Here is a 27,093-nt window from a genome sequence, read left to right on the forward strand (position 1 = left end):
TTCCTGGATCAGGAAGATCCGCTGGAGAAGGGACAGGCTACCTGCTCCAGTGTTCTTGGGCTTCCCTTGTGGCTCAGCTGGTAAAGAATCTGCCTGTAATGTGGGAGACCCAGGTTTGATCCCTGGGTTGGGAAGATCCCCTGGAGAAGGGAAAGGCTACCCACTCCAATATCCTGGCCTGGAGAATTCCATGGACTGTATAGCCCACGGGGTGGCAAAGAGTCAGACAGGACTGAGCAACTTTCACTTTCATGCAGTCTAAACAGCAGCCTCTGTATTTCTCCTTAAAAGATGCTTGGGACTCTTTAATGTTGATGCCCCCAAACTTTTAAACCTGTGTACTTCAGGAGAGTCAAAGGCTGAGTCTCTGCTGGGATGAGAGGATGGTTAACACACTGGCATGTGTCAGGAACACCCTGAACTGTGGGGCTTGGAACTGCTTACTTGTACATCTGACTTAATGGCAGATGCGCAACCAGTTCTCCATGGACCACTCCAGGTTTTCAAACTTCTCCTCTTCTCTCAGACTTCATGTCATCACCGGGAAGATCTGACCACCAAAGATGTGGGGATGCAGCCATTACACTCTGCTCACAGAGCCTGGTCTCTACAGGCCGAGGCAGGAAACGATTTGCACCAGTGGCAGAGGTGGCAGCCAGCCTTCCCCTCAAGGAGGATACTTCCTGGGAAATGAGAAATCCCCCAGGCCAGTGAGCAAGAGAGTGTTAGTTGCAGGATTAATAACTTGCTCCTATGTTTCCATATCCTCCACTGTTTACTCCAAGATGACACCAGTGTGAAAATGCTAGGCACTTCTACCATGCATGCTGAAGACTGCTGGAAATCCCACAGGCTCTTGGAGTCCTCAGGATTAACACTCCTGATTTCAATTAAAGGAGAAAAACCCCAAGAGTTCATAACTTGACCTGTAACTCTGCTGAGGCATTATTATATTTTGTATATCCTCTAAGGCTGGAAAGCAGATGATACTTAGCTGATGAACAAACACTGGCCAACCTCCATCATCTAAAGCCGACACACCTTTATGGTGCTGTACCAAGTCTCACACACAGACAATAATATCATCAAGTCACAAGGATGTTTCTTTAAAAAAAAAAAAAAGCTGAGTAAAATAGAGGCAATGGGAGGAGAAAGAACAGAAATAAAAGAGTGATTAAATCATGGTGAGAACCCTAGTTTTGATTAAGCAAAGGATGGAATGTCAAATTAAACAATGGCTTAGATTTAAGATGGACAAGAACAAGAGTATCCTATATGACCTAACTAAAAATAGGAAATAGAGATTTTGTGACTTTCAATAAGACTCCAGGTTTCACAAAACTGGACATGATACGAAGAATTAATCACAGAAGGCCTTTCAGGAGGACTGAAATTTCTCAGTTAAACTTTAATTATGAAGACAAAAACAGTGTCTAACTTATTCATCACTACATGCCTAGAACTTTGGATAAACTCTGGGCACATGATGGGTGCTAAGTAAATACATGCTGAAATGAGTTCTATGCTTCAGAGGTAGAGGTAAACTTGGGACATATTTCTTCTAAGACCATGGCACTATGTCCTGAATGGAATTCTAAAAATGGTTCCTATTTATAAATTGGAACTATTTTTGCATTTTCCCATGAACAAAGCAAACAAAGGTGCTAGCCCAAATGCACCTTTCACCATACGCAAAATCAACTACCAAAGGAGCCCTACAGTGTCAAAGATCCACTAAAGAAAGGAGATTCCTTGCTCTCACCAAGGAAGTCACTTGTGTTTACCTTAATGAAGGGGAGGAAAAAAGTATTAGTCACTCAGTCATGTCTCTTTGTAATCCCATGGACTTTAGCCACCAGGTTCCTCTGTCCTTGGAATTCTCCAGGCAAGAACATTGGAGTGGGTTGCATTTCCTTCTCCAGGGGATCTTTCTGACCCTGGGATCAAACCCAGGTCTACTGCAAGGTGGGCAGATTTACAATCAGAGACACCAGGGAAGCCCAGAAAGGGTAGGAGGGCGCTTGCAATTATGATTTCAGGGGCTAGAATGTAAACTTAGGACACTGAAAGGCAATCTGAGATTTAAAATATTTTTTTTAAGATTAGGAATCTCATCTACTTGAGATTTATATTTAAATAGAAAACACCAAAATGATGGTAGAATCTACCCAATTCAGAAAGAAAACAAAAAGAAGTCTCATTGCTAGTTAGCAATATCACATATGAAAAAACTGGAAACATTTTCACTAATCTAAAGAAGGCTTTAAAAAATATACTCAGATGGAAATAACTGAAAACTCTCTTGATCAAAACAGTGTTAAAATCAAATGGAACTTCTAATGCAACGCTTACTGTAAACATTTTAAATTTCAGTCCGAATCTTTTCTTGCTACCTAGGAATTGGAACAAATCATAAATTAGGCTTTTAAAATCACAATAAGGAATTATATGAAAAGTCAGTTAGTTGTAAGGCATCACTTCGACAGTTATTTGATAGATGAAAAATCAACTACAAGAATAAATCATAATTTATTTGATCAATCTTTTACATAATGAGCTCTAGGTTATTCCAGTTTTTAGTGGTATAGATTGTACACAGGGGTGAGTATAACTGAGGTTCAGTGTTATTGTTCCCAGTTGTGAGAAAGAATGAAGCAAACGCAGCAATGTAGAAAAAGTTTTGGAATAGTGTAAGTTGAAAATAGTGCTTAAATAGGTCCCATTTATTTTTGTTTTTATTTCCATTATTCTAAGAGATGGATTAAAAAAAAAATTGTGATGTCAGAGACTGTTCTGCCTATGTTTTCCTCTAGGAGTTTTACAGTATCCAGTCTCATATTTAGGCCTTTCATGTATTTTGAGCTTATTTTTGTGTATGGTATTAAAGAATAATCTTTAAAAAAATCTTTAAAAAGTTTCATTTTTAACATGCAGCTGTCCAGTTTTCCCAGCACCATTTATTGAAGAGATCATCTCTCCAACATTGGGTAGTCTTGCCTCCTTTGTCATAGATTAATTGACCATAGGTGCATGGGTTTATTTCTGAGTTTTCTACTCTGTTCCATTGATCTATATTTTTATTTTTGTGCCAGTACCATACTGTTTTGATGACTGTAGCTTTGTAGTATAGTCTGAAGCCAAGAGCCTGATTCCTCCAGTTGCATTTTTCCTTCTCAAGATTGCTTTGGCTATTCAGCGTCTTTTGTGTCACCATACAAATTTTAAACTCAAAAGCTTTTGTATAGCGAAGGAAACAATAAACAAAACAGAAAGACAACCCACAGATTGGGAGAAAATATTTGCAAATGATGTGACTGACAAGGGATTAGTCTCTAAAATTTACAAAGAGCTCATGATGCTTAACAGCATCAAAACAACCCAATCAAAAAATGGGCAGAAGACCTTAACAGACATTTCTCTAAAGAAGACATACCTAAGGTCAAGAGATACACGAAAAGATGCTCAACACTGCTAATTATTAGACAAATGCAAAATCAAAACTACCTTACACCAGCCAGAATGGCCATCATCAAAAAATCCACAAATAAGAAATGCTGGAGAGGGTGTGAAGAGAAGAGAACCCTCCTACACTGTGGGTAGAAATGTACATTGGTACAGCCACCATGGAGAGCAGAACGGAGGCTCCTTAAAAAACTAAAACTGAGCTACTGCATGAATCTGCAATCCTCCTGGCATATATCTGGAGGAAAACATGATCCAAAAAGAGACATACACCCCAATGTTCACTGCAGTGCTGTTTACAACAGTGAAGACATAGAAGTCACCTAAATGTCCATCAACAGAGGAATGGATAAAGAAGGCGTGGTACATATATACAATGGAATGTTACTCAGCCATTAAAAAGAAGAAAAGAATGCCATGTGCAGCAACGTGGATGGACAAGAGATTGTCATACGGAGTGAAGTAAGTCAGACAGGGAAGGAGAAATACCATCTGAATTTCTTATATGTGGAATCTAAAAAGAAATGATACAAATGACCTTATCTACAAAACAAAAGGAGACTTACAGACTTAGAAAATGAACTTATGGCTGCCAGAGATAAGGGACAGTTAGGGAGTTTGGGATGTACACGTACACACTGCTATAGTTAAAATAGATAACCAACAAGGATAAACTGCATAGCTCATGGAACGCTGCTCAATGCTATGTGGCAGCCTGGATGGGAAGGGGGTTTGGGGTAGAATGGATAAATGTATATGTACAGCTGAGTCCCTCTGCTGTTCACCTGAAACTATCACAACACTGTTAATCAGCTATACCCCACTATAAAATAAAGTCTAAAATTAAAAAAAAAAAAAGAAAATAGGTGCTGAATGGGGCTTAAAAAGTATATTTCCAGCTAAATAAAAAAGGGAGAGAAGAGATGGACATATTTTTTTCTCCTATCAGTAACAAAAATTCAGTAGTATGAAAATACCTCTATTGGGCAAGCTTTGGCAAAAGTTATTGAAACTAAATATGTATGTATGTCAATATATATGTATCATTACATCTACATATATATATTAAATATACATACTATGAGAACTGTGTGCAAAATTACTTATGTAAAAATTACTAATGGCTGTGTTGTACATCATACAAAAAGTAAAAACAACACAAAGGCCCTACAGTAGGGAACTGGTTTAAATAACATACTCAGGACTTTCCTGGTAGTACGGTGGATAAGAATCCAGCTCCAGTGTAGAGGTTACGAGTTCAATTCTGTCCAGGAAAATTCCACATGCCTCAGAGCAACAAAGCCCGTGCACCACAACCAGCAGAGCCTGCACACTCCAGGGCCCACAAGCCACAGCTTCGGAGCCCGCATGCCTAGAGCCTGTGCTCCACAAGAGAAGTCATCACAGCGAGAAGCCTGCATACCAGAATAAAGAGCAGCCCTCACTCACCACAACTAAAGAAAGCCTACACACAGCAGTGAAGACCAAGCACAGCCAAAAATAAATAAATAACGTGACATATTCACAGTATGGAATATGATGCAGTTACAAAAAAAATGACAAGGCTCTCTGCATACCGATATGGAAAGATCACCAAAGCACAAACTTTAAAAGCAAGATACTGAAAATGATATACAGTACTTATGAACTTTCGTTATTAAAAAGGGATGTGAAACGAGAATATACAGTCAAACGAAATGAAAAACTTACTTGTAAAGGTAATACTCTGCATGGTCTATCTCTTCTCGAGATGAAATGTTGTCCACAAACTGAAAGACAGAAAAAGAAACCTTTGGTTACATACAAATTATGTCATATATTGAGCCTAAGTCACATACTGACCTTAAAGATAAACCAGTCGTTTTATTAGGACAGGGTTCACGTAGTGTGGCTCCACCCTTCATACCACTTTATCCTACTACCAGCAAAGAATCTACAATCGCCTCTCTTTTTCTATATGTAGAACACCCTTGGTTAGAAAAACTGTTTGAAAACTAAACACAAACCCCGCTCCAAACAAGAAAGGGCTCTTCTTACTCTATAATTAGTCACTGTATTTTCCCTTATCTTTAAATCCTGATACTTTCTCTGTTTTCCAAGTTCCAAATACATGGAAACACACCTTCATCAGAAGAGGAAGACTCTAATGGCTGAAAAAACATGACCCAAAAGAGGAAAATCTGAATTTAGAGAACTTGGGCTTATATCCATTTTTTCTATCTGATTTGGTTCTGCTACAGACCAGTCAACTTGTTACTGTCTACCAACCAAGTCTCCTTTTGACCCACAAAATACCCCAGTATGCTCCTTAACTCTAAATCTGAGAAAGAGAAAAGACTCTTCTGGGGATGAAGTGAAGTGAAGTGTAGTCGCTCAGTCGAGTCCGACTCTTTGCGACCCCATGGACTATAGCCTACCGGGCTCCTCCATCCTTGGGGTTTTCCAGGCAAAAGTACTGGAATGGGTTGCCATTTCCTTCTCCAGGGGATCTTCCCAACCCAGGGATCAAACCCAGGTCTCCTGCATTGCAAGCAGACGCTTTACTGCCTGAGCCACCAGGGAAGCCTGGGGATGAATTCTACTCTAAAAGACTCAGAGGCAAAAAGGATGAAGTAGGAAATAATGGATGTAGTGAATAAAGTAAAGACTTCAGGAGGATGGAGAGGAGAGTAAAGAGGGGAGACTTCTGAGTCTTCTTTGGAGGACTTAATAGATTTGATTTAGAAATCTTATTCAGGGGCAGATAAAATATGGTTCAAACAGGACCCGAGATTGAAAACTAGCTCTCCTGATGGCATGCTGTGTGGCATAAACAGATGACAGAGTCTCTCTGGAACTTAGCTGCTCGTCTGCATACACAGAATAAAGGCTCCTGCACTGAAGAGTGTGAAGCTCCAACGAGAAAATGTATGTGAAAGCTCTTACATGAACGCTCTTTACACTCTGAAGTGCAGCCTAAACAAACAGCAGGCATTACGGCTACAGAGATTTTATCCATCATACAAGGGATGAACCAGTGGTCTTCCAGCTCCTCTCCAACATGAAAATTACTAGGTTATGATCAAGCTAAACAGTTTGCCCACTAAAAGGAAAGTATCAAGGAGCAGAAAAAAGCACTGAGACTAAAAGGGATGATGGTTTCTTTCTTTTTCCTCTCATGGATTTAACAATCTTTTCAATTTTATGGTGTCATTAATTTCTAGAAATAGTTTTCACAACTTAGATCTCAGTTTAGCATCACATAAGCCTTGTGAGGAAGATACTACTGTCTCCATACTGAATGAGCAAATTGAGAGAGGGCCCAGTTGCCCAATGTCACAAAGGAAATTCATGAAGACAAGATCAGGTCTATTTCTGGGAGGCAACAGAAAAGAACTCTGATGCCACAGAGATCTGGGTTTAAAGCCCAATTTTTCCACCTATGAACTATGTAAAATTGGGAGAGTCATCATTCTCAGCCTTACATGCAAAATGGAGATAACAATGCTTATCTTATATGGCTGCTATGAGAATAGTGGGATAATGTTAAGAAACCAGTACAACAGCTGGCACAGAAGCTCGTCATAATGGTCAAGGGATCAATTTCTATTCTTGATTCTTAGTCTAAGATCATTCTCCCATCTAATGTTCTGTAGCAGCCTAAAATTAAAGTCTTTTACAGACTTTCTCAATTACCAAATTTACTTCCAATATTAACAAGTGAATACTACCACTCTGAAAAGTGTATCAACTTTGAAAAAAATGATGGTATCATATCATATCCTGGAAAAATTAAGTTAGATAAACAACACTGATCACTGACATCAGAGTCTGGTAAATTTATTACCTTTTGTTCCTGTCAAAGAAATTTACTACTTCATCATAAAATATCTATTAGTAATTATAAAAACATATGATACTCTGGAAAAATATTTCCTATAAAAGATGGTCTTTATTTACACAGCCTCATCTATATAAATAGTCTTTCTTGCTTTCTTTCTCCTTCCTTGAAAATATAAGTAAGTTTTCTTACCCGTGATATTGTTAAAGAACTAACAGGCAGCTTTCTCTCATACGTTTTATCCATCAAAGATGCTAGATCAGCTGTGAAGACAAAGAAGCAAAAAGAACCTTGTTAACTATATGTATTTCTAAAGAAAAATCTAACAGACGCAGCTCCTGCCAGATGGCTGTCAACATTATGGAGTCAGTACTAAAAGGGATGCTCTTTTTAAAAACTATTCTTAATAAATTAAAGAGAATAAAGAAATATTAGTATAATTTTAAGTATTTACTTGATTGGAGAAAGGATTGTTTTAAAAACCCCAGCATAGATTTAGCTTTTTAAAAATGGACCCATAAAATATCTCTGGAAGAAGACACAAGAAAGGGTTATTATTGACAGACTCCAGGGAAAGGAATTAGACGGTAGTGGCCAAGAAAAGGAGATTCTTCAATGCTTACACATTTGTTCCTTCTGCATTTTGAACCAGATAAATAAACTGATATTAGCTGTTCAAAAATGTTTTCAGCTGGAATTTATGAAATGACTTTTACACGTCCCCTGGACAAATCAGACGGCAAGACACTCTGGCTACAATGAGTGACTTTCAGCCTCAACTCTTCCTATTCTGGTTCCTTTCACCAGCATACCCACACACACACTCGGTACTCCTGAGATTACACTGTTATCTCAGAGTCCAAAAAGGTCTAGAATAACAGGCAACATACTCTCCAAAATAATCACTTCATGTCTTCTCGCTGCTTCTAGAACTTAACAGTGTGTGTGCTCCTTCCCCTTCTCCTCTCACTCTCAGCTCACGGTTTGTGTCTTATTTCCCTAAGTATAAAACAGAAGCAATCATGGGAACCCAATGCTATCAGGCCTATCAGGCTACCAGCATCTGTGTCTATAGACTCTGCCTCCACTTTGGTGACTGCAGCCATGAAATTAAAAGACACTAACTCCTTGGAAGAAAAGTTATGACCAACCTAGATAGCATATTCAAAAGCAGAGACATTACTTTGCTGACTAAGGTCCATCTAGTCAAGGCTATGGTTTTTCCAGTGGTCATGTATGGATGTGAGAGTTGGACTGTGAAGAAAGCTGAGTGCTGAAGAATTGATGCTTTTGAACTGTGGTGTTGGAGAAGACTCTTGAGAGTCCCTTGGACTGCAAGGAGATACAACCAATCCATTCTGAAGGAGATCAGCCCTGGGATTTCTTTGGAAGGAATGATGCTAAAGCTGAAACTCCAGTACTTTGGCCACCTCATGTGAAGAGTTGACTCATTGGAAAAGACTCTGATGCTGGGAGGGATTGGGGGCAGGAGGAGAAGGGGACGACCGAGGATGAGATGCCTGGATGGCATCAGATCTGACTTGATGGACATGAGTCTGAGTGAACTCCAGGAGTTGGTGATGGACAGGGAGGCCTGGCGTGCTGCGATTCATGGGGTCGCAAAGAGTCGGACACGACTGAGCGACTGAACTGACTGACTGACTAAAACAAAGGATGTAGTTCATTAAACAAACAAAAACCAAAAACGGCAAAAGTTCCCTGTGACCTCTTCCTGTCTCTCTCCAGCTGCTTCTCTGCTCTGCTGCCAAGGAGTCTTCCCCAATACAACTGTCACCACTTCCCTAGTTCCATCCTCTCTTGAACCCACTCAAATCAGACTTTTTCCTCACTCTACTGACATCAAAGTCCACCTCCACTTTGTTAAATCCAGTGGTTAATTCTCATCCTCATCTTAGCTGACCCCTGACCTTTCTCTAACAACAGTTGACCATTCTATCCTTCATAAAAGGTTCTCTTTCTCTTTCTTGGGTTCCTTTACAGGATCTCCTCCTCTTGATTTCTTGATGCTAACGTGCCCTGAGGAGCAGACTCTACACCATCTGCTCGCTCCCTGGGTATCTCATTCTCTCCCTCCCCATAGCTTTAATCACCATCCACCGACCACTGACTGCACACGTATATGCCTACCCTGACTTCTGCCTGTGACTCCAGACTTTTATTTCCAACTGCATAGGTGACATTTCAGTGTGGTATCTTAACATTACTTGTCTTAATTCTCCAACCTTCCACTCCAAACCTACTTTCCTCCAAGCCTTTCCCATGTCAATAAATGGCCGCATGTTAACTGGCTTACTCAGGCCAAAAACTAGGGCATCACTGCTGATTCCATTCTTTTTCATACTCTGTAACCACGTACCAGCAAACCATATAAGTGTTAGATTGGAAAGTTATACGTTTCTCCATTTCCACAGCTAACCTCTCACTTCCTGACCAGTCACCTTAATCACTGTCCCCACACCTACAACCTCATCTCCACATGGCAGTCTGACTGAGCCTCTTAAAAGATAAGTCAGATCCTGTTATTTTGTCTCAGCCAGCCAACAGTTTCCTATCACACTTGGAATAAAATCCAGAGGGGCTTCCCTGGTGGTCCAGAGGCTAAGAGTCCATGCTGCCGATGGAGGCAGCCTGGGTTCAATTCCTGGTCAGGGAAATAGATCCCACATGCTGCAACTAAGAATTTACAAGCTACAACTAAAGATCCCACATGCTGCAACTAAAAAGATTCCAAGTGCCTGTCACAGCCAAACAAATGAATACTAAAACAAAATAATAAAATAAAGTCCAGAATGTTTCCTGTGATCTACAAATGCCCCACACTGGTCTATGTTTGTTGTTGTTGGGTTTTTTTGGTTTGCTTTTTTCTTTTATACTTAGAAGTAAAAACCATGAAGGCTAGGACTTACAATTCACTGACATATTCTCAGTTCCTGCAAGAGTTCTATAAAAGGCACTCAATATATCTAAGTAAATAAATAAAAGGAATAAAGCAAGGCAGTAAGAAAGGGAGGAAAGAAAGAGAGGAAGAAAAAAGAAGCAGTTATCCCTTGGTGCCCTCATGGATTGGTTTCAGTTCCCACTGCAGGTACCAAAACGTGCAGATGCTCAAGTCCCACCGCTGGCTCTCTGCATCTGAGGATTTACCCAGCTGCATCTTGTAAAGCAGCACTAAAAACAATCCACGTGTAAGTGAACCTGCACAGTTCAAACCCATGCTGTTCACGAGTCAACTCTAAAACTTGGAGTTCCAAGTATTTTTTTCCTCCCTGGTGAAAGAAATTAACATTAAGCAAAAAGGCAACAGGGAATCACTTGCTAAGTATTTGTTGAAGACCTATTGCACTTAACCAATATTTTTCTCTTTTCTTTCCCTGGGGTAATGCTCTCAATGACTCTAGCTACTAGGGGAAAGGAACTCTGCAAAACCACCAAAACCTGATATGATGTAAAGTTACTAATTTTTCTTATGACTATCTTAAAGGGGTCGATACCATGTGATTTAAAAATTTTAAAACACCAATACACACAAAGAAGTCCCTAAAACCTCTTCACACTAAGGCAAATTAATATTGTTAAATCTAACTGTTCACAGAATGACATTAAGCAGCATTCCCAAGACACCAAATCTTTATGATCTCTTCATAATCAAGGCTCTTATGTTGAGATGATAGGCAATATAAAGAATCAACTCCCTTTACTCAAAATTTAAGTTTTAACCAAAAAATGCAGGATTTGGATCTACTGGCCAAATTAAAATGACCTCCATTTCTTCGTGGGTTTCATATAATGCACAGTATGCAGCTAAACACTTGGACTTAGTTGGCTTCTGTAGTATAGAGTCAAGATTCCACTTTAATCTTTTACACCAAGATATCTTCAGCCAAGTGAAATCAACTGGGGCCTCAAAAAAGGCAACAGCTGTAGAGCCAGCATCTGATGAATATCTGCATGCTGTAAGTCACAGAAAGGTTTACTGCTAAATATAATATGCACCAATCACCTCTTATGATAGCAGTGCGTGATGGATGGAGCAGAAAACCGCACGGAGCAGGGATGTCACAGAAGCCGGGCAGCTGCGGCCTGCAGCGGGGCAGCGCCACAGGCTTCTGGACCACGGGCGCGACAGTCACAGCCACACGCCACAGTTCAGCGAGGGGCCAGCAGATGCCCAGGTTTTATTCAAAGGGATGTGCCAAAGAAGATGCCTTCTTGCCTGTCACTCAGCTCCTTAGGAATACACATTGCAGTGGACAGTTGAGGTCAACAAAGACTCTAAAGGAAAATGGGTCTGAAATTTGAACAAAACTTAAAGCTAGCTGTATAGACAATGTGGAAATATGTCCAGAAAATGAAATTTATGTTAGTATAAAACTGTTCTTTTTGTTTGAAGAAAAAAATCACTGATAGTCTAAGGACATGAAGGATTTTATTGAGGACCCCCACACTATTTGAAGTATAATCCTGGTTAAGGATTTGAAACCCTGAGAGGCTTTAAGACTTTAAAATGTCAGATTCCTAGGCTTCACACCCAGAAGGCGACTCTAATTCCATAGATTTGAGGTGAGACCATGCAAACACAAATTTTTAAACAAAAGCCCCAGGAGATTGTGAGGTAGCCTGGCAAGTACTTGAGTAAGTTAGTTTGAGAATTACCATGGAGGGAACACAAGACAAATCTCAGATGTTGCTGCTAAGTTTGAAGATGGTATTAAACTGAATTCCATCTTAGCAATAAGGTGGACTGAATAGCTTTAAAAAATTCTCCCTACTATAAAAATAAAACATCTAAATAAAATGTTAAAGAAAACTGTCAAATATATGACTGAGCTTTCAAGAAGACAGATCTAATCATCAGAGGCTAAAGGCAAGATGGAAACACAAACCTTGTGTGTTTACGGGACTACTGAGGGTAGCAGTCATCTGAGAGCATCCACAGGCCCAGTGACACAGAGCTGTGGTTTCAGTGACTTTCAGGGCATGGGACAGAACCAAGGCCTTCATAAGGTGGGAAGCTGTTTCACAGATCATCGGGTAAAGCCTGGGCTGCCTAGGGTTACACCTGCAGAGAAGGAGAACTGGAAAGTAATGGACCCTGCAAAGGGAAAGAGTGAGGATGCCATCCCCTGAGGATTCTAGGCCCTTACACCTCTCAGGCCCTAATCCACACTTCCATGCCATACAAGAGACAACAACTTGAGAACTGTGGTTTAGGTGGTTTAAAGAGTTGATTTTACTACATAAAATTATAGAAAATACATATTAATCTATGATAACAAACAATACCAGCGGTTTCCTGGGAAGGTGGGCAAGAAGAGCAGGAAAGGGCTACAAAGGAGGAGGAGAGAATGTGGGGCTGGGCAACAGGCATGCTGCTCATCCTGACCAGTGATGAGCTCACTGACACACACACACACACATATGTCAAAGCTGGTCAAAATGCACACTTTGAGTATGTGTGGTATAGTCTATGTAAATAACATGTTGACAAAGTTGTAAAAAAGAAATCCAGTAAGTTAAAGAGGAGATTAGATACAAGTGAGGTGAGAATTACCAACCTGAAAGATCGAAAAGGAATTACAAGACAGAAGACTGCAGTAGAGATTAATAAAAACAAAAAGTATAAAAAGGGCATTAAGAGATATAGAAAATAGAATGTGCTGTGCTTACAGTCACTCAGTTGTGTCTGATTTGTGACCCCATGGACTGCAGCCTGCCAGGCTCCTCTGTCCATGGGGATTCTCCAGGCAAGAATACTAGAGTGGGTTGCCATGCCCTCCTCCAGGGGATCTTCCCAACCCAGGGATCAAACCCAGGTCTCCTACATTACAGGCAGCTTCTTTACCATATGAGCCACCAGGGAAGCCCATGAACACTGAAGTGGGTAGCCTATCCTTTCTCCAGGGGATCTTCCTGACCCAGAAATCGAACTGGGGTCTCCTGCATTGCAAGCAGATTCTTTAAGCTGAGCTACCAGGGAAGCCCAGAAAATAGAACAGTAAGGTCTAAAATATATTAACTCCAATTTCCAGAAGACATTGTTAATAAAGAGAATGGGGAGAGTTGATACATGATGAGCTAATAGCTAAGTGTTTTTTAGAACTGGTAGAAATCATCTATTCTCAGATTCAGGAAACAAAAAAAATCTCAAGTCAATTAAGTAAAATTAAATCCACACCATGAAACATTACACTTAAACTGAAGAATAAGAAGACTTTAAAAGTAGCCTGCTGCTGCTGCTGCTAAGTCACTTCAGTCGTGTTCGACTCTGTGCGACCCCATAGACGGCAGCCCACCAGGCTCCCCCGGCCCTGGGATTCTCCAGGCAAGAACACTGGAGTGGGTTGCCATTTCCTTCTCCAATGCATGAAAGTGAAAAGTGAAAGTGAAGTCACTCAGTCGTGTCCAACTCTTCTCGACCCCATGGACTGTAGCCCACCAGACCCCTCTGTCCATGGGATTCTCCAGGCAAGAGTACTGGAGTCGGGTGCTATTGCCTTCTCCGTAAAAGTAGCCAGAAGGTAAAGAAAAGCAACTACACCAACAGGCGTCCTCACTAGAAACAAGAGAAAACAATAGAATAACATGCTGGGAGTAAATACAATCAAGAGAATTACACATCTAACAAAACTATCTTTTAAGTTTAATGGAAAAATCAAGACATTTTAAAACAAAAACTGAATTTATTAGCAACAAGTATCACTAAAGAAGTTTACAAGTTGTGCTTTTTAGAAGACATGTTTTTGGAAGACGGAAAATGATCCTTTAAAAAAAGACTTGAGATGTTAGAAAGAATGGTAGGTAAATAAAATTGATTCAGTCTGGGGGAAATTGTTTAAAATAATAATGTCTTATGTGTTCACATGTTTTAAAGGATAAAACTTTAATATTAGCAACATATTGTTGGGGATCATGTGATGGGACTAAAGGACAGCGGAGTGATTAACCCTAGAATTTACGGTAACCATGTCTGCTGGAAGTTACGAAGCAATCGTTTGAAAGATGCAGTTTCTCAAAGAGTAGAAACAGAGGATATAATTTTTGGAAGGGGAAAATGCAAAAAAACACAAATACCACAACCAATTGAAAAGAAGATAGGAAAAAAAAGAACAAAGATGGGACAAATCACAAAATATGGCAGAAATAAATCCAAATAAACCACTGATCATAAAATGACAATGTAAATGGACTAAACTTTCCAGTTACAAACATGACAATTGTCAGATCAGTTTTAAAAATACATAATCCAGCTATATAAATCATATGAACACATGAAGAGTTAACAATATCTATATGAAAAATGTACAAGGCAAAAAAGTAGCCAAAAAGAAAGCTGGTGCAGCTATATTAATATCAGACATAACAGATTTAAAGTAAAAAGCTTTTCTTTTTCAGGTTAGATGGTCATTACATAATGATCAAAAGTCCATTTTTCCAGGAAGATAATTTTAACTTGGTATACATCAAAGTAACACAGCTTCAAATTATATAAAATTCTCACAAAGAAAATGATAATCTTTTTAATGATCACAAAATCTATAGTAGCAATGTGTTAGGAAAGAAGCCTCTTATAAAGCAGGGTAGTCTCTGGGTCAAAGTTGTGATGAAGAAGATCTCTGAAGGAAAGATGGATCCTCTACTGAACTCTGAGAGATTTAGGTGAGAAATTATTAGATGGTTTCAGTTTTTCATGATTTCTGTGTAACTGTACATCAATGTTAACCATTCAGTCAATGTTAAGCTCTTTCTGGATGTAGGACCATCTGCATACCTTATCTAATTTATATAATTCTTAAAGAACTAGGTACAAGTTATTATTTTATTTCCTAAAAGAAGTGATCTGGAAAACACAGGCTCAAACTCTGTTTTTGTTTCCCACATTTAAAAAGAAAAATAGGGAGAGATGACCAATACCATGTATGGAAATAATAGAAGGAATTAGGAAAAATTAACCTAGGAACCATTCTGAATATAAATATTTTGATTTTCTTCTATTTGTCTGTCACCAGAAGCTGTAAAACAATAAAGGAAAAAATGTGAAGACAAGCTTTGTACACGTATATATTAAGACTAAGGGAAGATGATGTACACAGGCCAGATCCACCTCTAGAACTGTCAGTGACAGTCATTATGAAATCTAGTGAATGAATATATGTCACAGATATGTGAACAGGAAAGCAGGCCTCAGAAAATCTCCATCAAGCTCCAAAAGCAGGATTTGAAAAACTACTGCAACAAGCCAAAAAGCTCCACAGCTGAAATGACACAGAAAAACTAAACCTCAGCTAATAAGTGTCTAGATAACGTGAGAGAAGGTCACAGTGCTTGGTTTCAGCCTGAATTTCGCTCCCCTACCTTCCTGCCAAAAAAAAAAATAACCCAGAAACAAAAAGGCAGTAACTAAAACTAAAAGGTATCCCTTAAAAAAATCAGAAACAAAATATTTAATTCAGTAGGGCTCAAGAACCAATTCACTTCAAGTCACCTAGGCCTTGCCCCTGGCAGGGTGAACAAACAAAATTCTCATGGAACCCAGGGACTTCCCCCAGGAGACCTGCCCTCCTACCACCCAGGTCCCCAGCATGATTTTCTCCTGAATCCTATGCACTGCAAGCCCCAGTCTGTAATTCAACAGCTGCTAACTGGCTGATGCTGCTAACTTTCACTCTGTACCTCCCCAGTAGATCTGCACAGCTAATGAAGAAATTTCAGAGACAAAGTACAGAAGCAAAACGGAAATCTTCTGATCTGAGTTGCAAAGTTCAAGAACTCCCAGGGCCTAAGGCTCTTTCAATAAGAAATATCAACTGCAATGGATTAAAATGTCTGGAATACATAAGTCCATGAACTCATGCTATTAAAAAAAAATTAAAACCCTCATTGATAACCTTTGGAGGATGATAGGTGGTCAATTTATTATTTTCAAAGCTGCCTCTTCCATACAAGCTATAACTCAGGATAACTAAACTGCTGATGAAAAGAAATTCTTTAACAAAAATTTTATAGGTAATAAATGAGGACGAAATTACAGAAATAAAATAGCAACGTTCTGCAGCTTCTAATGAAATAATGGATCTAAGCAATGTTCACAAATGGCCTTTAACATTAACATGACAACCAAATGCTGTGTGTCGCCTGATAACAGTAAATGACACTTCACTTATGAAGTACTCATGTCAAAAGAAAAAACAGAAATACAAAAAATCTGATCAAGCTTTTCTCTCAACTGCCAGTTTTATAAGGATGGTAAACGAACATATTAAATACTACCATAACGATGAAAATGGCAAATCTAGAATGTGAGAAACTACAAAAGACCCATTTTCTTTAAGAAATAAACGAAGAGAAATCTATAGATTAAAATCATGTCAACATATTGCAATGTATCGACCTTATCTGAAATCCATTTCAACAAACTATAAATTAAAAATAAGTGTATAAGACATTTGAGGAAATGTGAACATTGAGCAAATATTTAATAATGTTAAGGAATTACTAATTTTTAGTAATAGTATGATAGTATAGTTATATATATCTATTTTTTTAATCCTACCTATTTTTATATCAAAATAAGTATAAAATGATCAGATAACAAGAATTTATGAAAAAGTAATCTGGTGAGGTGGTAGGGGCTTCATGAAACAAGACTGGCAGGGAATTGATAACCATTGATTCTGGGTGACAGACCATGGGGGTTCATTATATACTATTCTCTCTACCTCTGCATGTTTCCATTAAAAGATTTAAAAAGAGGTAAGATAAGGGGAGAAACATAACCAGTGGCATTGCCTGGACCTTATGTGCATAATCATTAAAAAATGTATCGGTATTAAGGAAATTTGAACACTGAGTTGATATTTCATATTTAAATGATTATTAATACTATAGGTGCTACAACAGTATTAAAAATATCCTTATCTTTTAGAGGTATGTACTGAAATATTTATGGGTAAAATGATATATTGTCTGAGATCTGTCTCAAAATCATCCAAAAGATCAGGATGGGGGAATAAGCAGATGTAGAGATGAAGTAAAGACTGGCCATGTGCTGGTAACTGCTGAATAAAAGTGATGGGTAAAGAAGATTCCTTATACCATTCACTCTACCTTTGTATGTTTTACACTTTCTATCAAAACCTTTTTAAAAGTAATAATAACCTATGGCATTCATTAGAAGTCAGAATAATGGTTTGAAGAGGGGAATGGGAGCCACAATAAGGGCTTCTGGAGAGGTAGGAATGTTCTTTTACACAAGTTTGTTCACTTTGTGATAATTCATCAATCTGTACATTACAATTTGTGTTCTTTTCAATATATATTATACTACAATCAAAAAATATTTTTTAAAAGTAAGGGCCACTGCTTCAGTGCAAGAGAAGACCGTAAGGCAGAGTTGCAAATACTGCAGCAATCACTAAGAAATCTATTTCTGAGCAGAGAGACAAAAGAATAGTATACGTGTGCGTACTAAGTCGCTTAAGTCACGTCCGACTCTGTAAGAGCCTATGGACTGTAACGTGCCAGGCTCCTCTGTCCATGGGTTTCTCCAGGCAAGACTACTGCAGTTGGTTGCCTACTCTTCTCCAGAATAATGTATAGCCCTAAGCAAATGTTAGGATCTGGTCTCGTTTTCCTCAACTCTAAGGGAATAGCAGCTGCCTCAGCCGGCTGTTGAGAACATAACATGGAATAGTGCCTGTGAAGTGCTTAGCACAAAGCCCGGCACACACACTGCAGTGAAGGAAAGGTGCCTTCCGACTCTGGTATCAGAGGACCCGTGCACTCATGGCCTGCCTGCCTCCAGACTACAGTAGAGGTATACTGCACTCCTGGTTTTAATCTAGACCTCCGCAATAATAAATTACTCTCAGATGGGAAGTTGGACAGATCCCCATCATCCCTCACCCAAAGCTCTAACACAAAACCATTAATGAGACTGAACAGAGGCACCGCAGCTGCACAGCGATCCGAGAGAATCCAGGTCTTCTCCACCAGTATTTGTGGAAGCAAAATCACTTAAGATGAGGGAAGCCAAAGCCCCACACCCACACTCATGGGTCTTCGCTCCCGGCAGCGCGATTCACTGCACCCCACTCCATACCCTCCAATGGGGATGCGCGGAGTAAAAGCCTCATATCGCCCTGAGCCTTCCCCCAATCAGCGAGCCCGCACCAGAACACGGCGCCCAATCAGAGCGCTCCACATGCCGAAGGCAGCCCTACGCGCACGTCCGAAAAGAAACGCTTCCCAAAGGGCAGTGCCCGAACACCCGGCTCCACTGGCTTCTGGCGTCTCCGGAGGAGCCACACTGCCACCTACTGTCCGATTATGGGAATGCAGTCCCAGGTGTACTGCCTGATTCTCAGGGCCACATCCCAGCCAGAAGGCTCAAATACAGAACCTGGAAGCTTCCCTGGTGGCTCAGTGGTGAAAAATCCGCCTGTCAGTGCAGGACACACGGGTTCAATCCCAGACCCACATGCTACGGAGCAACTATGCCGCTGCGCCACAACTACTGAGCCTGTGCTCTGGAGCCCTGGAGTCCCACCTACCCGCAACTACTGAAGCCTGTGCGCCCTCGTTCCCAGGCTCTGTAGCAAGAGCCATCACGATGAGAAGCCTGCGCACCTGCTCCGCCAACCAGAGTGCCGCCTGCTCCCCCCACCCCCTGCCGCAACTAGAGAAAAGCCTAAGCAGCAAGGAAGACCCAGCACAGCCAAAAATAAATTTAAAAAAATAAAATTAAGGAAAACGTGCAGTAATACCACATACGAATGCAAGTTTTAAGAATATTGTTACACAGTAGGAAGAAAATATTGTCTTAGCCCCTTTTCTTCCAAGCAGTTTGAGTTTCAAAACCTCATCTCACCTCACATCCCAAATTATTCCTTTCACATATTTCTGCAGCAGCTACTATATGTCAGAGTATGATCTGTGGCAGGCATTATCATCGTCTCTAATTGATAGGTACAGGAACCCAGTTAAGAGACATAGGTTCTGAAAGATGGCAGAGATGGGAAAAACACCCAGACATTTTCGCTTCAAGTGCACACTCTTGACCATGTCACACAAGGTACAAAGTGCTGTAAGATTCAGGATGAGGAAAAAATCACTTCTGACTTGATAGGGCCTTGGGATGTACAGAAAGGATTACTGGCAGGATAGTATTCAGTAAATGGTGGCTGGTATGTACTGCTTTTCTAAGTACATTAATCTTAACAGAGAGGAGACAGTTACCTCCGTGGGATATATATTCACTGGAGACTGTTATGCTTATTCTTTGGCAAAGAGCATCTGCTCACTAAAGAATCCACGACAATATTTCCTAGGTTTGTCTCCGAATAACAGAGCTGATCCATACCAAAGCACCAAATACAATGGCTGTTTCTTAATTTTCCCTTCATACCTAGGAAAGTGTTAATAATAGCTTTTATGAAATTCTTCATTTCTGTACTTCCACAGCACCTTTCATATAATTCATATATGGCACATCAGAATAAGCTTTGCAATATAATTAACTGAGCCCATGTTGCTTTCATCATTAGAATAGTGGTTCCCAAAAGGAGTACCAAAAGGCCCTGAAGGACATTTCAGAATACATACTGGTATTTTTTCTTTTTTGACTGTCAAAATGACCGTACGGCATTACTGGTACTTACTGGGTAGAAGGGGCTTCCCTGGTGGATCAGCAGTAAAGAATCCGGCTGCAACGGGGAAGACCTGGGTTCGATCCCTGCGTTGGGAAGATCCTCTGGAGAAGGGAACAGCTAACCACTCCAGTATTCTGGACTGGAGAATTCCATAGACTGTATAGTACATGGGCTCGCAAAGAGTTACACATGACTGAGCAACTTTCACTTTCCACTGGGTAGAAGTCAGAAATGATAACAGACAGTACTGAGAGTGACAGCCACAATAAAACACTGGCCCTGCTGGGAGCCAGTGTGTTCAGTATAGAAGGAAGATACAAACACGGATGACAGGAAGGCAAGGAAGAACTCTGTAGAGAGATGAATTGAGGTTTCTGAATGAACTCATCATTTGTAAAATATGTACATGTAAGCTCATATATATATATATATATACACACGAGAACATATGTATGTTTATGTGTGTATGTATACATATTTCTAGCTCTGTCCACGAAATGGGCAAAGCAGCAAAAATTCCACAGTAGCAAGGGGATGCCTAGTGCATAGACCTTGGTTGCTAATATCATTCCCTAGTAAAAGGAACCAGTGCTCTTTGGAGAAATTTAGTTGGCCCTTGAACAGGTTTGAACTGTGCAGGTTCACTTACACATAAATTTCTTTCACTAAACGTGTACTAACTATAGGATTACACGCATGATCCACAGTTGGTTCAATCCGTAGATAGAAACTTGGCTTGGAAGAAACCACTTATAGGGAGGACCAACTAGAAGGTATATGAGGATTTTTGTGCTGAGGGTGGGTGCCCTTCACCCCCATTGTTTATGGGTTAGTTGAAACTGATTTCAGGGTTACAGCAGGAAAGGTACAAGATGGAACACTGGGAGTCAGCTTGAAAGAGATTCTATTAGCCAAATTTGAGAGAATTCGGGAGAATCTGACTAACAAAATAATGGTAAGGATGGTAATGAATCATTAAAAGAAAAAAAGCAATCTACAAGATCATATTGATATTAGAGAAAGAGCAAGAAGTGGGAGAAAAGGGAGGCTTCTTGTTTACAGTAAATACTGAGTACTAATTAGTAAATGTGGAGGTATTAATGAATTTGGAAAACCATCATTTTTCAACCATCATGATAAAGACTGATTCTGCAGATGAAATAAAGTCAGGATGCATGGTAACTAACTATATGATAAAAATGAACAGAAAACAAGACAAACTAATGTTTATATAATCCAGAGAGACTGTCACAGCAAAAATGAAAGAAAAATTTGCAAGAAAGAAAAAATAATTCTGCCACATGTGAAACAATAGTCTAATTCTTAAGACTTAAAATAGGCTTATTTGATTGGATTATTATAAAAGCGTTTCTCATCTATCTCATGAATATATAGTACCAAACATGGAGTGATTGGAAATGACATATATAACAGCACGGTAAGTACCTACCCAGGTGACAATCTTCTTTTTCTCTTGCTTCCCATTTGTGGCTGTCCACATATGCTGCAGAAAGTAGGTGTCTTTTACCTGCGGAAAAAAACAATTACCTCAACAGGCATGGTTTCAATACATGTTCAGTTTATACATCTGTTTTTATTAACTGTATTTTGCCACATTTTCCATTTACTAGACTATTAAAGATCTGTTATGAAATCGTAACCAATACTGCACAGGTTTACAATTCAGTTCATGACAACATGCATTCAACCTTTCACAGGAAGAAAATGCAGAAAACCTGTTCAAATTTCTAACATTATTAGTAAAACTGCTGCTAATTTTGTTCCTAATACTTTAGACCTAGGAGCCATTTTTTTCCACTGACGAAGAGCCCAGATAAGCTTTAAAATTCCTTCTTAGAACCCCAAATACTTGCTGAATGGTTGCTTAACTCATTAAATGACTGTTTATCATCATTAGGTAGTCCTAAAAAAATTTCCATCTGAGTTGGATCAGCACATTTACCCTTATTTCACATACAGCAAAGAGTACCGAGCACCCAGTGGGTAAATAAGAGGAGTCCAACAAGCCAAATCTGGGGTGACCCACGAGATGACACCTGTCCAACAACCAGCACGCGGCACTGCTCAGTACACAAGAGCTCAAGGAAGGAATGAGAAAGAAGGAATGACAACTGAAAATGAAACTGATTATCCTTCAAAGACACCATCAACAAAGTGAAAGGGTAACTCAAAACAGGAGGGAAATAGCTGCACATCATTTATCTGATTAGAGACTTTTACCCAGAATCTCAGGTTCCTCAGAAGCCTGTATGCAGGTCAAGAAGCAACAGTTAGAAACGGACATGGAACAAAGGACTGGTTCCAAATAAGGAAAGGAGTCCCTCAAGGCTGAATATTATCACTCTGCTTATTTAACTTTTGTGCAAAGTACATCATTTTGTGCAAAATGCCAGACTGGATGAAGCACAAGATGGAATCAAGACTGCTGGGAGATATCAATAACCTCAGATATGCAGATGATACCACCCTTATGGCAGAAAGTGAAGAGGAACTAAAGAGCCTCTTGGTGAAAGTGAAACAGGAGAGTGAAAAAACTTGGTTAAAACTCAACATTCAAAAAGTGAAGATCATGGCATCCAGTCCCATCACTTCATGGCAAATAGGTGGGGAAACAATGGAAAGAGTGACAGACTTAGTTTTCTTGGGCTCCAAAATCACTGCAGATGGTGACTGCAGCCGTGAAATTAAAAGACACTTGCTCCTTGGAAGGAAAGCATATTCAAAAGCAGAGACATTACTTTGCTGACAAAGATCCATCTAGACAAGGCTATGGTTTGTCTAGTAGTCATGTATGGATGTGAGAGTTGGATCATAAAGAAGGCTGAACACTGAGAATTGACACTTTTGAACTGTGGTGTTAAGAGAATACTCTTGAGAGTCCTCTGGACTGTAAGGAGATCAAACCAGTCAATCCGAAAGGAGATCAGTCCTGAATATTCATTGGAAGGACTGGTGCTGAAGCTCCTATACTTTGGCCACCTGATGTGAAGAACTGGCTCACTGGAAAAGACCCCGATGCTGGGAAAGATTGAAGGCAGGAAGAGAAGGGGATGACAGAGGATGAGATAGTTGGATGGCATCACCGACTCGATGGACGTGAGTTTGAGCAAGCTCCAGGAGATGGTGAAGGACAGGTAGGCCTGGTATGCTGCAGTCCTTGGGGTCACAAACAGTTGGACATGACTGAGTAACTGAACAACCACCGAGGGAAAAAAAAAAAAAACTCTTACAACTTAAAATTTGAAAAGACAACGCAACAGAAAAATGGGCAAAGGATCTGAACAAACATTTCTAAAACATACACACACATATAAATAGCACACACAAAAATACATGGCCAGTAAGTATATGGAAAGATGTTCAATATCACTTCCCATTAAGGAAATGCAAAATATACTGAAATACAACTACACATCCACTTAGGATGGCTATGATCAAAAAGGCAGATGATAACAGCTGTTGATAAGGATGCAGAGATATCTGGCTCATACATTGCTGGTATGAATGTGAAATCGTGCAGCCACACTGGAAAAGTTTGGCCCTTCTGCAAAATGTTACCATGGAGTTACTAGGTAACCCAACAATTCCACTCTTACATATATACCTAAGAGAAATGAAATCACGGATCCACACAAAAAATTGTACACAACATTATTCATAATAGCTAAAAAGGAAAGATGCAAATATCCATCAATTTATGAATGGATAAACAAATGTGGTATATTCTTATGAAAGGAATATTATTCAGCAATAAAAGAAGTACTGATACATGCTACATGGATGAATCTTGAACATATTATGCTCAGGAAAAAGAAGCCTGTCACAAAAGATGTTACATAATTCCATCATATGCAATGTCTGCAATAGGGAAATCGATAGAGACAGAGGTGTCTTGGTTGCCTAGATTTAGAGGGTAGAGGGGCAGGAAAACCTGGGGGGAAATGGGGCATGACTGCTAATGAGTATGGGGTTTTTCAGGTGATGAAAATCTCCTAAAATGATTGTGGTGACAGCCGCTGCACAACCCTGTGTATGTAACAAAAAAACTAAGTAAGCATTAAATTGACCACTTTAGATGAATGTGAACTAAATCTAAATAAAGCTGTTTAAAAAAGTTAAAAAGGAATGAATGGCAGACAGTTACCTGAAGGTCACAGCAGACCATAACCAAACACAACTAGAAGGCATGGGAGCTGATCACACACGCTATTAGGACGCTACTGTTATTCTCTATCCATTTCCCAACTAAAACAAATATAAACACACCTGTGTGTGTTTATACCCAAACCAGCAGCTCCCTTGTCTTCAGCAGGGAGTCTAGTCAGACTTTACTAGAATAATATGTGTAAATTTGAGGTCTAAAGCTTAAGCAATGATGCAATAATAATAAAAGCTCCCAAAGATTGCCTCAAAAGGGAATAAAGATATTTTTAAAAATAGCAACTATAAATGATTAGATGCTTGGAACTTAGAATACATTTTTCACAGAAACGATGTTCTAAATTGTCAGTTACATTCCTGTATCTGTCAAGAAGGATGAATAAAATCCAATGGCACTGATGGCATTGCATTAGGTGTGCAGCTGTACACCAGGTCAGGAGTGAAGAGACCAGAACCTGTAGTTTTAAGTGAAGGAGTTGGCTGGGTGACATTTAAGGTCTCTGCATGCTCTAACAATCTGACACAGAGCCAAAACACACAATTCAGACAACCCATTCATAATTTATGACAGCACTTCTATGCAAACTGAATTTCAATTTCTAAAACCAGGTAGATCACTCCCTTCTGTGGGAAGCAAGTACAGCCCTTTTCTCTACATAAGCATAAGCTGAGGAGGGGATGAACGTGTTAAGATGCTTCAGTCATGTCCGACTCTTTTGTGACCCTATGGACTGTAGCCCTCCAGGCTCCTCTGTCCAAGGCATTCTCCTGGCAAGAATACTGTAGTGGGTTGCCATGCCCTCCTCCAAGGGATCTTCCAGACCCAGGGATCGAACCCACGTCTCTTATGTCTCCTTCATTGGCAGGTGTATTCTTCACCTAGGCCGCCTAGGAAGCCGAGTTCAGTCAGCTCAGTTGTGTCCAACTCAGTCATGTCTGACTCTTTGTGACTCCATGGACTGCAGCATGCCAGACTTCCCTGTCCTACACCAACTCCCAGAGTTGACTCAAACTCATGTCCATTGAATTGGTGATTCCATCCAACCATCTCATTCTCTGTCGTCCCCTTCTCCTCCCACCTTCAATTTTTCCCAGCATCAGGCAGGGTCTTTTCAAATGAGTCAGTTCTTTGAAATTAGATGGCCAAAGTATTGGAGTTTCAGCTTCGACCATCAGTCCTTCCAATGAATATTCAGGACTGATTTCCTTTAGGATAGACTGGCTGGATGTCCCTGCAGTCCAAGGGACTCCAAGAATCTTCTCCAACACTGCAGTTCTAAAGCATCAATTCTTCTGTGCTCAGCTTTCTTTATAGTCCTGCTCTCACATCCATACATGACTACTGGGAAAACCATAGCTTTGACTAGACAGACCTTTGTCAGCAAAGTAATGTCTCTGCTTTTGAATATGCTGTCTATGTTGGTCATAATTTTTCTTCCAAGGAGCAAGTGTCTTTTAATTTCATGGCTGCAGTCACCATCTGCAGTGATTTTGGAGCCCCCCAAAATAAAGTTTCTCACTGTTTCCCCATCTATTTGCCATGAAGTGATGGGACCAGATGCCATGATCTTAGTTTTTGGAATGTTTAGTTTTAAGCCAACTTCACTCCCCTCTTTCACTTCCACCAAGAGGCTCTTTAGTTCTTCTTTGCTTTCTGCCATAAGGGTGGTGATATCTCCATATCACCTGGCACATATCTCCATTTCTCCTGGCAATCTTGATTCCAGCTTGTACTTCATCCAGCCCAGTGTTTCTCATGATGTAGTCCACATATAAGTTAAATAAGCAGGGTGGCAATATACAGCCTTGATGTACTCCTTTCCCGATTTGGAATCAGTCTGTTGTTCCATATTAGGTTCTAACTGTTGGTCCTTGACCTGCATACAGATTTCTCAGGAGGCAGGTCAGGTGGTCTAGTATTCCTATCTTTTTAAGAATTTTCCACAGTTTATTGTGATCCACACAATCAAAGGTTTTGGCACAGTCAATAAAGCAGATGTTTTTCTGGAACTCTCTTGTTTTTTTCGATGGTCCAACGGATGTTGGCAATTTGATCTCTGGTTCCTCTGCCTTTTCTAAATCCAGCTTGAACATATGGAAGTTCACGGTTCACGTACTACTGAAACCTGGCTTGGAGAATTTTGAGCATTATTTTGCTAGCGTGTGAGATGAGTGCAATTCTGCGGTAGTTTGAATATTCTTTGACATTGCCTTTCTTTGGGATTGGAATGAAAACTGACCTTTTCCAGTCCTGTGGTCACTGCTGAGTTTTCCAGATTTGCTGGCATATTGAGTGAAGCACTTTCACAGCATCATCTTTTAGGATTTGAAACAGCTCAACTGGAATTCCATCACCTCCATTAGCTTTGTTCATAGTGATGCTTCCTAAGGCCCACTTGACTTCACATTCCAGGGTGTCTGGCTCTAGGTGAGTAATCACACCATCATGATTATCTGGGTTGTGAAGATCTTTTTTGTATAGTTCTGTGTATTCCTGCCACCTCTTCTTAATATCTTCTGTTTCTGTTAGGTCCATACCATTTCTGTCCTTTATTGTGCTCATCTTCGCATGAAATGTTCCCTTGGTATCTCTAATTTTCTTGAAGAAATCTCTAGTCTTTCCCATTCTGTTGTTTTCCTCTATTTCTTTGCACTGATCACTGAGGAAGGCTTTCTTATCTCTCCTTGCTATTCTTTGGAATTCTACATTCAAATGGGTATATCTTTCTTTCTCCTTTGCCTTTCACTTCTCTTCTTTTCACAGCTATTTGTAAGGCCTTAAATTGAAGTTCAACAGACTCAAACTGAAGAAAGTAGGGAAAACCACTAGACCATTCGGGTATGACCTGAATCAAATCCCTTACGATTTTACAGTGGAAGTGACAAATAGATTCAAGGGATTAGATCTGTTAGACAGAGTGCCTGAAAAACTATGGATGGAGGTTCACGACATTGTACAGG

The 27,093-nt window shown here is 39.9% G+C and overlaps 1 protein-coding gene across 1 annotated transcript in view; it reads right to left on the bottom strand.

The window, feature by feature from the left end:
* Positions 1 to 27,093, bottom strand: part of MRPS27 (mitochondrial ribosomal protein S27) — a 101,383-nt gene that overhangs the window by 69,473 nt on the left and 4,817 nt on the right. Inside the window, exons 2-4 of the mRNA XM_040262692.1 lie at positions 21,401 to 21,478; positions 7,475 to 7,545; positions 5,173 to 5,231 (exon numbers count right to left, since the gene is read on the bottom strand). Of these exons, the coding sequence (XP_040118626.1) occupies positions 5,173 to 5,231; positions 7,475 to 7,545; positions 21,401 to 21,478 (208 nt within the window). The remainder of the gene's footprint in view (positions 1 to 5,172; positions 5,232 to 7,474; positions 7,546 to 21,400; positions 21,479 to 27,093) is intronic.

The sequence above is a fragment of the Oryx dammah genome, unplaced genomic scaffold (assembly GCF_014754425.2).
Source record: "Oryx dammah isolate SB20612 unplaced genomic scaffold, SCBI_Odam_1.1 HiC_scaffold_20, whole genome shotgun sequence".
In the NCBI taxonomy this organism is placed as follows: Eukaryota; Metazoa; Chordata; class Mammalia; order Artiodactyla; family Bovidae; genus Oryx; species Oryx dammah.